We start from the raw sequence: 12,653 nt of genomic DNA on the forward strand, positions 1-12,653 counted from the left end.
GGACAAGGTAAACACCAAACATCATAGAAATGAAGTTGATTGTAATGGAGAGGGCAGGGAACAATTGGTTATTGATGTAAGAAACAGATCTGAATCAGATGTCTGTGCACTACTGGACCACATCAACTAGTCAAACTAAAGACTGACATCAACATTATGTTAAAAGAAAGGATAAAGAGTCAACTGCAATAGATTCAACATGTCTTATTCAAATAAACTGTTGAAGAGATTGGGAAATGAAAGAAACACTATCATTTCCTGCACAGGTTTAAGAAACATAAAAGAGTTGCCACAACAAAGAGGCCAACAGAGCGCAGAAACTGACTTAGACAGCAAAATTTGGCCTCTTTGCCAACGAGAGGGAGATGGAAGCCGGAGGCAATAACTGAATAGAATACTAAGTCAGTAGTATCACCTTTTAAAACAATAAAACACAGTGGAAGCAAAAACAAGTCTATATACAGCTTGACAAGGCAACCAAATGATTCACAACAGCGAAAGAGCATTCAAATATGAAACTGGCAGGAGGATTTAAAACATGTAAAATGGAACAAATTTGTCAATGTTTCTGTAATGATCTATTTTGTTCACAGTAAAAGAGAAGCTGCCACGTTTGGACCCTAACATCTTAGTTTTCAATACGCAATACAAAGAAATAGAAATGGGTTTTATAAGTTTGGAAAAGTGACTGGATCAGACTAAGTGTACAATGAGGAAATCTCTGCTGGAGGCAATATAATCTTGAAAGCACTGATACCTTCAGGTAGAGGAAGATACCAAAAGATGGTGAAAGAACCAGGTGATATCAAGTCCCCCAAAATGTGCCCAAGAAAACATCAGTAACTACTGAGACATGTCTACTTTCTCATCTTTATAAAACCTTTTTAAGAATGAACTACACGTATTTTGAGGATATCTTGAATAAAAATAAGAGAAGAAAAAGGGCAAATTTTCACAAACAGTACCTTGATAATGAATTATATCTATAAAGCACCACAAATGACTGAAAAGTACAGAGAAGTCAAGACCCCTCTGTATTTGTGGTTTGTTGATTATTTTAAAAGCATTTGACTAGGTAGAACAAAAAAGGTCATCTTCTGACAAGGAGGTTCTCATGCATATGTTTAAGATCATGACAGATACCTTGATAAATGCCACCACAGAGAAAATTTTGGTCAATGATTATTAATATCAAGTGACGCATGAAACAAGATGTATCTTTGCCAAAATGTTCAGGCTGTCATAGAAGATGTCTTTTGTAGAGTTTAAAGGGAAGAGAAATTCTCTGCAGCTGACAAGGTCCATTAGATTTTCTTGCTGCAAATGATATTATAGTAACATTATCAAGCAACAAAAGCATTACAGTCTTCTCAATGAGATCCATAATTATTTAGAAGAGATCAGCCTAGTAAGTCATACAGGAAAAACTAAATGGATGAAAAATGTCAATTGTACAGACTCAGACATGAATTTAGATGGCTAATCCATTGAGCTAGTAACTTGAGCATAAATAATTGGCATACATGCCATAAATAAACAACAGATTGGACCCAGAATTGAATAGGAGGAACGGAATGGGATTGGTTGCATTTGGAAAACTCTGTAGTGCTTTTAATTGCTCCGTGTTACCAAGATCCACCTTTTCAACACATTTATGTACCTTGAGATTCTCTAGAGTTGAAAAGCTCAGAGTACCATAATCTCTGAGAAATTACTGTTGTAGGTGACTCAAAAGTCAATGGAGAGATGCATGACGGACATAAACATGTACTGTAAGAAATTTCTCATCATGTCTGATATTGAAGTAGTTTAAATTATTATTATTATTATCTTTGAGGAAATATTGAGGAAAAGAAAGCAGACCAGTCACATGACAAGAATGAGAGAGAACAGATAAACAGATCAACTGTTCCACTGAGATTCATGAAACATAAAAAATCCTGGAGGAAATTCCTGGAATGTTCTGTGGATTTTCTGGGGAGAGATTTGAGTGCAAGGACATGTAGAAGAACTGCACAGAATGAGAAGACAGGGAGAGGTTGCAATTTATAGCAATTGATATAGTACCTATAGTACAGAGATCACAATCAGTTCAAGTATTCAGATACATTTGCTCTGGATTTGTGATTTCAATAATGTAGGGAAGTTATAGTGAGGAAAACTCACTCTGCCAATGTTAATTGGCAATTGTTCTATAAGTGACTGCTTGGGGCACTAAGAACCAGTAGATGGCACACGTAGGACTAGAACCCAGGTATCTCTTAAGGCCAGCTCTCTTTTCCACTATTCTACATTACCTTTCTATTGAAATACACACACACACACACACACACACACACACACACACTTATGTATATTAGAGTGTATATATGTACCTGTTGTGAAAGTATTTGGCAATATCCTAAATCTACATCCTTGGTCTTATTTGCATCAGTCTCCCTTGAATTAGAAGATTTAATTTCAAGGAAGGATGTTGGTTTCCTGAAACTAAGAGACTCAGTCTTGTTTATGGTGACTAAATGGCACTATCTTTGTGTGATTCAATTGAGAGGTATTTCTTTATTCACCTCTGGCCAGATTAAAATTGTTAAAGAAGAGATTAATTGGTTTCAGAAAGATATTTTCTCTAAGGATGCATTAGATTTAATATGACTATAATTCTCTTAGATAAATTTCTTTTTAAAACCCTTTCAACCTAAACTATGCATCTTTGTTTTTACTTTGTTGTGGAATTTTGTTTTTTGTTTTAGCATTATTATAAAAGGAAACTGGCAATTGCTTGGTTCAGAGAGAGATTATTCTTATAAGCAGAGAGACATCTGAACCTCTTTCCAAGTAGAAATATTAATAAATTGTCTCTGACATATTTAGACTAAAATGCATAGTATAGAATTTTTCTTCCATATCGTACACATTTTCACATGTGTTTCTTTTCTATGTCCTGAATCTCCATTTTGAATCACTGTTTAAGTGACTTACTCAGGGTATTAGAGGCAGGAATCATTAACAGTTTTCCAGGGGCCAGACTCAATAATAAGTGCTCAAATGCCTAGAGTTACATTATCTTACCATCTTTAGAAAGTTTAAGTTCTATAGAAAACTTAAAGTGAGATTTCATAGAAGCAAGATTGGAATCGAAATCTTCCTGACCCAGGATCCAAATCTTCCTCTATCCATAATGCCATGACTTTTCCAAACTGATTCACATGAAGATATATTTCTACTCTTAAAAGACAACATTATCAGCCACGTTGTTTCCGTGTAGGTGGTAATCAAATGTCATCAAAGATGATTACCGGTCATGGAAGGTACCTAAAGCACTATGATAAGGATGAGGGGACTTTAAAAGAAATTGATTTTAAAGAGATCTGATGAGCAGCATAATTTCATAAATACAATGGAAATATACTTTCTTTTGTGTTTTATCTAGAACCTAGCTCATTGTTGCCAATTAGTAAGTGTCCCATTATAATGCCAGCAGAAACTCTGAGGTGGCAAACATTATTACCCATACTTAACTAGTAAAGAAAGTGAGTGGCATATCCTTTCCCTCTCAAGATCTTCATTCATTAATTGATTATTGCACTTACTACATCCACAGGGTCATTTTCAGTGACATGGAAGATACAGAGAACTATAATTACAAAGTTTTTGCACTCAGGCAATATAATAGGGAAATAGAAATGGTGTTCATTCATTCAACAACTCATTCCACAAACATTTATTGAGCATTTCTATGACTGGGTTAATGGATACAAAGATTAATAAAAGAGAATTCTCTACCCTTAAAAGGATTATAATCAACAGCTTTTGTTGACTTACTACTCTTCAGATTTCCTAACAAATGCCAACACACAACTAACTCCTTTTGGTTACAGAGATGAATTCATTGGCATTATTTGTATATTACTTGGTTTTTTAGCCATAGAAAAAGCTGAATCAAACAAATGGTTTAGAGGACTTACAAACAAGTTTGCTGTGAAATAAAACTAGTCCTCTAAGTCCCAACTTTGCCTTTTCAATATTGTGTGATGTTGGGCAACTCATTTAGCTTTTTTCTGTGTCTAAGCTTTCTCATTTGTCAATTGAAAGGGCTGTACTAGATGAGTTCTAAGGTCCCTTCTAGCTGCAAATCTGGTCCTAGAGTAAAATATCTAATTTTCCAGATAATAAATTCACAATTTAAAAGTACATTAAAAATGGCCCCCAATGATACCATTTTATACAAACATTTCCCAAGATAAAAAGCAGTATTCAAAAAAGAAATTGTTCTTATTTCTTGACAAAGTGAATAATTGATTCACTTATCATCTATGACATATTACATTTGTTATTTATTTAACCTGGTGTGTTTTGTCCTTCACTCTCGAAGAGGACCATGACATCAAAATAATATGACTTGCAGTCTTGTTTATGGTGACTAAATGGCACAGAGTGAGGGAGGGCTGTTTATAAAGTCACCAACCTCACTTTCTTCTCCAGAGCCATCTGGGTCCAATGGCCTGATATTCATCAGGATGACTAGAGATGGCCCAGGATGCAATATGAGACCCTGACCCTTTTAGGCTAAGGTCTTATCAGATTCTCATTTTGAATGAGATACACCCATTCAATGAAGAACACCATGCCATCAGAGAAATGATGACATGACTTGCACTTGACTTTTGTTTTGAGTGAGGGAGGGCTGTGCAAGGTCACCAGCCTCACTTCTCCAGAGCCATCTGAATCCAGTGACCAGATATTCATCAGGATGACTGGAGATGACCCAGAATGAGGCAATTGGGGTTAAGTGACTTGCTCAAGGTCATACAGCTAGTATCAAGTGTCTGAGGTGAGATTTGAACTCAGGTCCTCCTGATTCCTGCACTGTTGCTCTATCCACTGCACCACCTAGCTGCCCCTCTTCTTTAAGTAGTTATTCAAGGGATGTCCCCTTTAGCAAAAAAAAAAAAAAAAAAAAAAATTCAATTCAAACCTCAGGGTTCCTGGGTAAAACAGAAACAATTACTATTTAATAATTACATTCACTCTGTGCTAGGTGTATATATAGTCGTAGTGAACCACTAAAGATGTGTATGGCATTTAGTGAAGGGCACTTCTGCACCTCCTGAGTATTACAAGTCACATTACAGTAATGTAGAAGCTAGAGTCAGTGCTCTTGGGCATTGGCTCTCCATAGTTATTTTTACCTCCACAGTTTCAGGACAGGGCATTGTCCTGTAGAAGCGGGTCAGGTATTAGCTCTCACTTTTCCCTATTTTCCAATAGTTCTGGGTCCTTGACCTCAATTTATTGCATTGGCAACCTCTCATGGACATTTCCAGAAACCCACCATTCTAAGCACTCACCAGGTCCCAGGTCAAACCAGCATTGTTAATATCATATTTGAAGAAATGAGCATGTTTTCAAGACAGAAGATTAAGATTGTTCCTGACACTGGTATAGTTGCATTAAATGCTTACCAAGCAGGGAAAGGTCCCATGTGGTGGGAATCATGAGATAGGGGAGTGGCAAGATGCATTTAACAGATGGAGAATAATGTCCTAGGATAATGAAGTATTTGGGTACCAGAGGCAGTAGAAATAGAAACCTTTGTCCTTCCTCTTATGGTCACACTATACTTTCTCACTGCTTTGTGACAGGGTTAGTGCCCCGAGCCCCTAGAGAGGAAGGGAGGGTGTCTCAACTTAGTCAACAACCTTCCTCTTCTCCAATTAAAGAGTAATGTTTACAGCCAGTGAAAGAGAGTCCTGTCTAAGGGAATCTTGTTTAGCCCTCGGTTGGAATGAACAGTGTGTGCCACATGGGGACCTCAAAAGGGAATGTGTGTTTGGTAGGCATGGAATAACTTGGGGCTGTGGAAAATTATTCACACACATTCCTCTTTCTTGAACTAAAATAATAATAATAAAACTGTTAAAGAACATTTTCCTCTTTTAAAGTGGAGACAGGGCTCCTCCTCAAGCTTCCTGTCCAAAAGTTACCCCTCCTGCAATCAGGATGTGTTTAGCTGGTATTAACACTTGACAAGCAAGAGCTGACTGAGAAAAGCTTAACTCCTATAAATCATCTTTTATGTACCACAAAAGTGGTCAAAGAGAAAAAAAAAAAGAGACACAAAAGAGAAGAACATCCTGATAACTTGAATCAAGCCAACATTTATGGGCTGGCAAATGAAGCAGGCATTACGATGCCTGGATAACTTTTTACATATAAGTGACTAGACTAACGTGTACTCTGAGCTCTGAGTTTGGAACCAGGAGGAAACATTTTCTGTATTCCAATATGCTATAGGCTCAATTCTTATGAGTAGAAAACAGTGGGAAGGGAAAGCCAAGCTGCTGTACTTGCTTTACCCTGTATATCATATTCCATCTCCTGTTTCCATCCCTTTAACAAATTTTACCTCATGTCTTGTAAGGCCCTCTTTTTCTTACCTTCACCTCACAGAAGCCCTAGCTCGTTTCTAGTTCTGCCAGTTTCTAATGTCCAAACCTACCTTGCCCAGCCAAATTATTTTGTGGCCAATTTGCATTTGATGCGGCACAGACTTGGGGAACCTCCATGAATTTTCCCACTTAATCTGGTTTTTCATATCCAAATCTGTTACCCTTAATCTAGCCTGGCCCTCCAGCATCTGTGGCCTCCAGATTGCCTCTGGTTGATTACTAAACTGGATTACTTCCCACCCAAACCCTCCATTGTTGGATACTCCAATTGCTTTCAGCTGTTTCCCACCCAAGATTATTTCATTAGTTACCCAGTCCCATCAAGATCTTCCTTAGACCCCCCCCCCCCCCCCCCGACCACTAGACCACCCCCAGATCCTCCCACAGTCTTTCTATATATAAATTCCATCTTGCCTCCATGAAGGTGCTCAGATTCTGTCTAGCTGAGATTGTATCTGACCAGCTTGTCAATATAAGCATCAAAAATGGTTATTAGACTTCTTAAGAGTCAACCCAATATGGTGAATCTTTAACAAGCTTTGTTTTACTTTGGCTGAGAAAAGGTTTGAGTAGAATTCATTTGGCAGGACCTGGCATATCAGTATTTTGGGGTCCTGAGCACCCTAAACCTCAACATTATGGTTCCCTGATCTCATCACATTTTTTTTTTTTTTTTGGTATTTTTTTTTCCTTGTTCCTATCATTCTTCCACAGTAGAGAACAAGTACCTTGAGGGCAAGTGTAATTTTACTTTTACCTTTCTATTTATTCTGCTTAGCATATGGTAGGTGCTTAACAAATAAATACTTGAATGAAGAAATGAAGGTAGGAAAGCATTATCTTATCTCTGCTTTTGGAGGCTTAAGGGATCTCCACTCCTTTCCTCTCCTCACTGGCCTATCATGCCTTACCTGAGGGTGTTCTACCCAAAGGAAGGTTAATTTTGATGGCCAAAACCTACCTATATAAAGTGGGGTTTACTGGCTAGATTTCCTTCTCAAAGACCAAGCCTTAAACCCAGTCACTTCCGGATGTCACAGATTGGACAACAGGTGCCAGCCCAAGCACCACTTAATGCTTATTTTGGGGGCCCTCCAAACTCAAAGTGAATGTAAATAGAAAATGTTTTTCTTTTGACCAGCAACCCTGAGGGTCTGCCCCTAGCAGTTTGATTTTTTTTTTTTTTTTACCTTAAAGGGGCCATCCCTTGACTCACTTCTTAAAGATGCCTATTCACTGAATGGGTGTTGCCTTCACTCAAAGCGAGAACTCAAGCAAACCTTAGCTTTAAAAGGCCATCTCCAGTTGTCCTGATCTATATCTGGCTACTGGGCTGAGATGGCTCTGGAGGAGAAAATGAAGTTGGTGACTTCGCATAGCCCTCCCTCACTCAAATCCAATTCAATTGCAAGTCATGTCATCTTCTCCCTGATATCACGGTCCTCTTCGAGAAGGATGAATCGCACAGGATAAGGGACCTCCTGTGTCTTAATCCTGGACTCTCTTCTCCACTTATGAATGGCTGTAAACTTCTTGAGAGTACTCTTTCTAATTTCCTTTTTTTAAAAAAAGACAGCACACATTTACATACACATATAAAGGCACCAAAGAAACCCCAAACTGCAAGGTGTTTGAGGCGGCATACAGAGCGAGCTGGGAAAAGGAAAGTACAGGTTACTGGTCAAAGGGAAGGTGGAGTATAAATCGTTTATTTTCTCTATCTGGCTTTCTGAATAGGCTTTGCTCTGAAGAAACCATTGAAAAAAACAAGGACACAGGAAAAAAAAATTTCTTAGAGTAGTTCAATTTGTAGTTGATCAGGTGTTTGATAACTCAGGCTGAAATAATCTGGACAAATAACTAGTTTTCCAGGCTGTAAGGGGGAAGAAACATGGAAAAGTGAGAAGATGGGTCATGGATGAGGATGAAATTAAAAAAGCTAAAATTAAAGATCAAAACAAATTCTTTTCTAATTTGAGGGAGAAAGCAATGGGAGCTTCAAGATTGGCCAAAGACTTTCACTGGGGATTTGGTAGAGAATTTAACTTTGGCCTTGACCAGAGGCCACAGCTGCAGTGCCTTATGGACAGCTGGTGAGGGCATGAAAGGGAAAGAGGGAGTGGGAACAAGGGGAGAGAGCTGGAATTCTGCAATTTATATCTTCCTCCACATAACCCAAGGTTCTCAGCTGTCAGAGTTGGCATAGCCTACAGACATGCCATTTCATGACTTATTCATTGTACACATAGATAGTCCTTTATAATACTTTGTAATCTCATTTTATGTCTAAATCATGGAAAAATTCTACCTAACTTGATTTATGCAGGAAGGTAATTTTGAAAGCTCAGAATGACACTATAACCTTTGTGGAAAGACTGGGAAACCTTAGAAACCCTACACTACAATTGCCCATATGGCCCTGCACCATTCTTCCATCCATACATTCAGATATAACATGCCAGTGCACATGTGTTCCAAAGATCTAGGACTTTTTCCTCTTCACAAACAATGATTCCTCATATATTATATTCCCAGTAGGTATGTCCTCAACACATCTCAGTTCATTAAATATAGTTCTTATAAAAATTATAAGTCCACATAGAAATATGCAACAGTGTAAGAACTGTTCACACACATGCATGCACATACACTTTTTCTCTGTGTCTTTTTATCTTTGTCTCTGACCCTTTTTCTCTCAGATTCCATGAGCCAAGCAGTAGAATATTTTATTCTAAAATGAAACAGTATTGAAAATGTTAAGGGCCAGCTTGGGTTCTATGCACTCCCTGCTTCATTGATTAGGGAATTTTTTCACAAGAGTCAAGCATTCATTCTTAAATCAAATTTCTTGATTTTATATGAATTCTTAAGACACTTCAAAAGACATGCTGAGTTTTTAGTTGGCCACAGTATTGTTCTAATAGGAAGAGATCAGTTTTACACAAATGTTAGGAGTTATTTCTAAATCAATATGTACAAGGGTCTCAAAATGCTTGTCACTACTCACCTCATGAATTAGACACTTGTCTATGAGTTGTAAATAGGAACTTATATTTTCCTCATCAGGTCTAGAGACCAGGAGCTGTGTACACACTGCAAAGGGAAGGAAGAAGTTAGAAAACTGCACATGTTTTTCTGAAATATGTTCGTTTTGCCAACCAAAAGGGAGGCTGGGGCGGGAGCAGTGCATGTGTGATTGTATTTTTAGGTAAGCTTAATGAACTATACACAAAGAATTTAAGTTTCTCCATTCTGTCAAATTCAAATGAGCTAGAGGAGCACTTGTCTAGCAAACCTCTAAGTTAATCCCAGTTATACCATTCTATTTTAAGCCCTTTGCTGCTGACCATGAGATGAGAAATATGGTGGCTGTCTGTAATGTACCTAATTTGTATCTTTGAAATGAGCTAACATTCTTACTAAAAGGAAAAAAAAAATCCAAGAACACTTTGGAGGCATAGTTTTTTCCTTCTCTCTGACTCTGTCTCTCTCTCCCTGCCCTCCTTTTTCTCTGTCTCTCCCTCTTCCCTTTTTTCTCCCCTTCTCTCTCCCTCCTTCCCTCTTTCTTCTCTCTATTTTAGTTGTTTTTATGAATCAAGTACATGCACATTCTGTAAAGTCAAATAGAATTTTATTTCTCATTTGTAGGAACTTGGATACCATATATATTTTTTCCTTTAAAATATGTACATACCTATGTTCCTATTAAATTAATACTTTTCCATTTTATAGATGACATTATTTCTACAATGACTAGTATACTAGATGGATGTTTATCTATCCGTACAACTCAGAACTATTGTTCACTCACAAAGCAATAGGTTAATAGTATATTCAGAGTGCAAAGTCAGCAAGTGCAAAAATGAAGATTCCCCTTGTTTTACTGGCTTACTGTCTCTCTGCTCAATTCAATTCAATTAAATAATTCAATAATAATTAAGTACCTAGAATGTACAATGTCCCTCAAGAATGGTTTACATTCTATTTGGAGGGGGAAAGGGGATGCAACAATGAAACAGATAATTAAATAGAATTTGAAGAGGGTGAGATTGCTAATAACAAGGGGATCATAAAAGGCTTCCCATAGGGGTGGAAATTGACTTGTTGAAGAAAATACACACACATGTGCATGTGCACACACACACATCTCTCTCTCTATACATGTGTGTATATGTTTTACGATTTGCAGCTCAGAGATCCAAAGTTGGCACTGTGGCAAAATAATACCCAATGACAGACACTCCCCACCAGACAGTACTGTGGACCTGGGCAAGCTCAACCTAACACTTATAGAAGTGCAAAATCAGAAGTATTACTCTGTCTAACTAACTTCTCCATAGCCTTGCCTTGCCATGCCAGGCTTGCCTCCTCCTCTTCCTCATTCAGTTCTGGAACCATAATCAAATCATCTCAGCCATTTTTTCCTAAGAGGAGTGTGTTAATCTCCTTTTTGGCTCTATTCATCATCTGTTACTTTCTGGACCAAAGTACCTTTTCCTGGCCCCCACTCCCCTTTGTGAATCATCTTCCTGTTACATTAGAAGGTAAGTTCCCTGAGGGCAGGTATTCTTTGCTTTTGGACTTCTGTTACTAGTGCTTGGCACATAGTAAGAGATTGATAGATGCTATTTCACTTATTGACATTTATTTGTTCATTCATTCATTCAAACTGTTCTCTATGTATCTTTTAAAATAGCCAGAAAAAAAAAACTTCCTGAAGGAAAAGGACCACTTTGGATTTTTGCAAAAAGTATTTAGTTTCCAGCATGTAGGAAGACTTTGGATTCAGTAGGCATATAAGTTAAGGCAACTTCCTTCCATGTGGGCTTACTATGAATGCATTTTCTCACTTTCATGAAATCTCTTCACTGAAAATCTCTTTTCAGACTTAGCTAAGCAGTTACCCCTCTGGGGCAGGCTCAATTTAAAATACACAGTGGGAAGTTTAGGTATAGATAAAAAAAACATAGCTTGTGAGGAAAATGACACTTGTTCTTATGATGTCACCATGGGGTTGGTTTCATACACAGAGAAGATCTGTCTTTGGAATCATTCTATAAGAGTCAAGTTGGTTTAAGAAACATTAAGGGCCATTTGGTAGGGGGTACAATGGATAAGAGCATGGGGCCTGGAATTAAGAAGTCCTGAACCCAAATTTGGCCTCATCCACTTATTAGCTGTATGACCCTGGGGAATTTCCTTAACCTGTCTGCCTATAGTACCTACCTCTCAGGGTTGTTATGAGCACATAACAGGTGCTCAATAAATGCTTGTTTCTTTTCTTCTTATATAAAAGTGAGCCTTTGTAAGGTATGGTTTTTTTTTTTAACAAAAATTGGGTTTTTAAAAATTGCCTAATATTTGATATTAAAGATAAAAATCTTCCTTTTCCTCACCCTTATAAAAAAAGGAATGTTTTTGGATCCCCTCCCCTCATTTTTAAGTGACTGAAAGGACTTTTCTAATCTCAGTGTCCTATTTCTAGGCAGAAAACTTTTCTAAATCACTTTACCATCATTCTATCCTTCCCTTTGGTCTCAGAAGATGAGATGAGGCTTCTACTTTCTCTTGATCCTAAAAACTTGTCTTCCCCAAGGTCTTGTTCCATTGATCATATTATCTCCCTCCCTCTCTCTCTCTCTCTCTCTTTCCACCTCTTCTTCCTTCCTATCTCTTTTTTGTCTCAATGTCTGTATATTATTTCTCTCCCCTCCCTCATCTCTTTTTCCTCTTTTGCTATCTCCCCATCTCCTTGTCCATCCTTGGCTTTATCCACTTTTGTCTACAAAAATGATCTGGTTTCCTTTATCCTAAAAGCAAATAGAAAAAACCCCCAAACAACCCACAAGAACAACAAACTCCTAGCCTTGATTCCCCTTGCATATACCCCCTCACCACCACCAATCCCCTCCCCCAGAAACCAACACACATAAAAAAAAAAACCTCCCCAAACCAAAAAAACCTATCTCAAGCTATCATCTGATGGTTGGTTTGTCTTCCCTTTTGTGTCAAACTTCTACAAGAAGTGCCATCTCCACTTTCTTACCTCCAGTTCAATCTTCAACCTCTTCCCATTGCACTTCTACTACATCACTCTACTTAAACGCTCTTGCTCTAAGGTCCCCAAAGACTTAAAACTAACAAACAAACAAAAAAACCAAATTCAAAGATCTTTGTTCAGTTTTCATCCTCTACTTCAATTAA

The 12,653-nt window shown here is 37.8% G+C and overlaps 1 protein-coding gene across 11 annotated transcripts in view; it reads right to left on the reverse strand.

The window, feature by feature from the left end:
• SAMD4A (sterile alpha motif domain containing 4A) overlaps window positions 1–12,653 on the reverse strand; it is a 295,052-nt gene that overhangs the window by 45,112 nt on the left and 237,287 nt on the right. For all 11 annotated transcript variants that reach the window (XR_011971822.1, XM_072629810.1, XM_072629807.1 and 8 more), the window contains one exon: window positions 9,457–9,542. Coding sequence is in view for 10 of the 11 variants with exons in the window: in XM_072629810.1 (XP_072485911.1) it covers window positions 9,457–9,542 (86 nt within the window). In the remaining variant the exon portion in view is untranslated. The remainder of the gene's footprint in view (window positions 1–9,456; window positions 9,543–12,653) is intronic.

The sequence above is a fragment of the Notamacropus eugenii genome, chromosome 1, assembly GCF_028372415.1.
Source record: "Notamacropus eugenii isolate mMacEug1 chromosome 1, mMacEug1.pri_v2, whole genome shotgun sequence".
NCBI classification, from domain to species: domain Eukaryota; kingdom Metazoa; phylum Chordata; class Mammalia; order Diprotodontia; family Macropodidae; genus Notamacropus; species Notamacropus eugenii.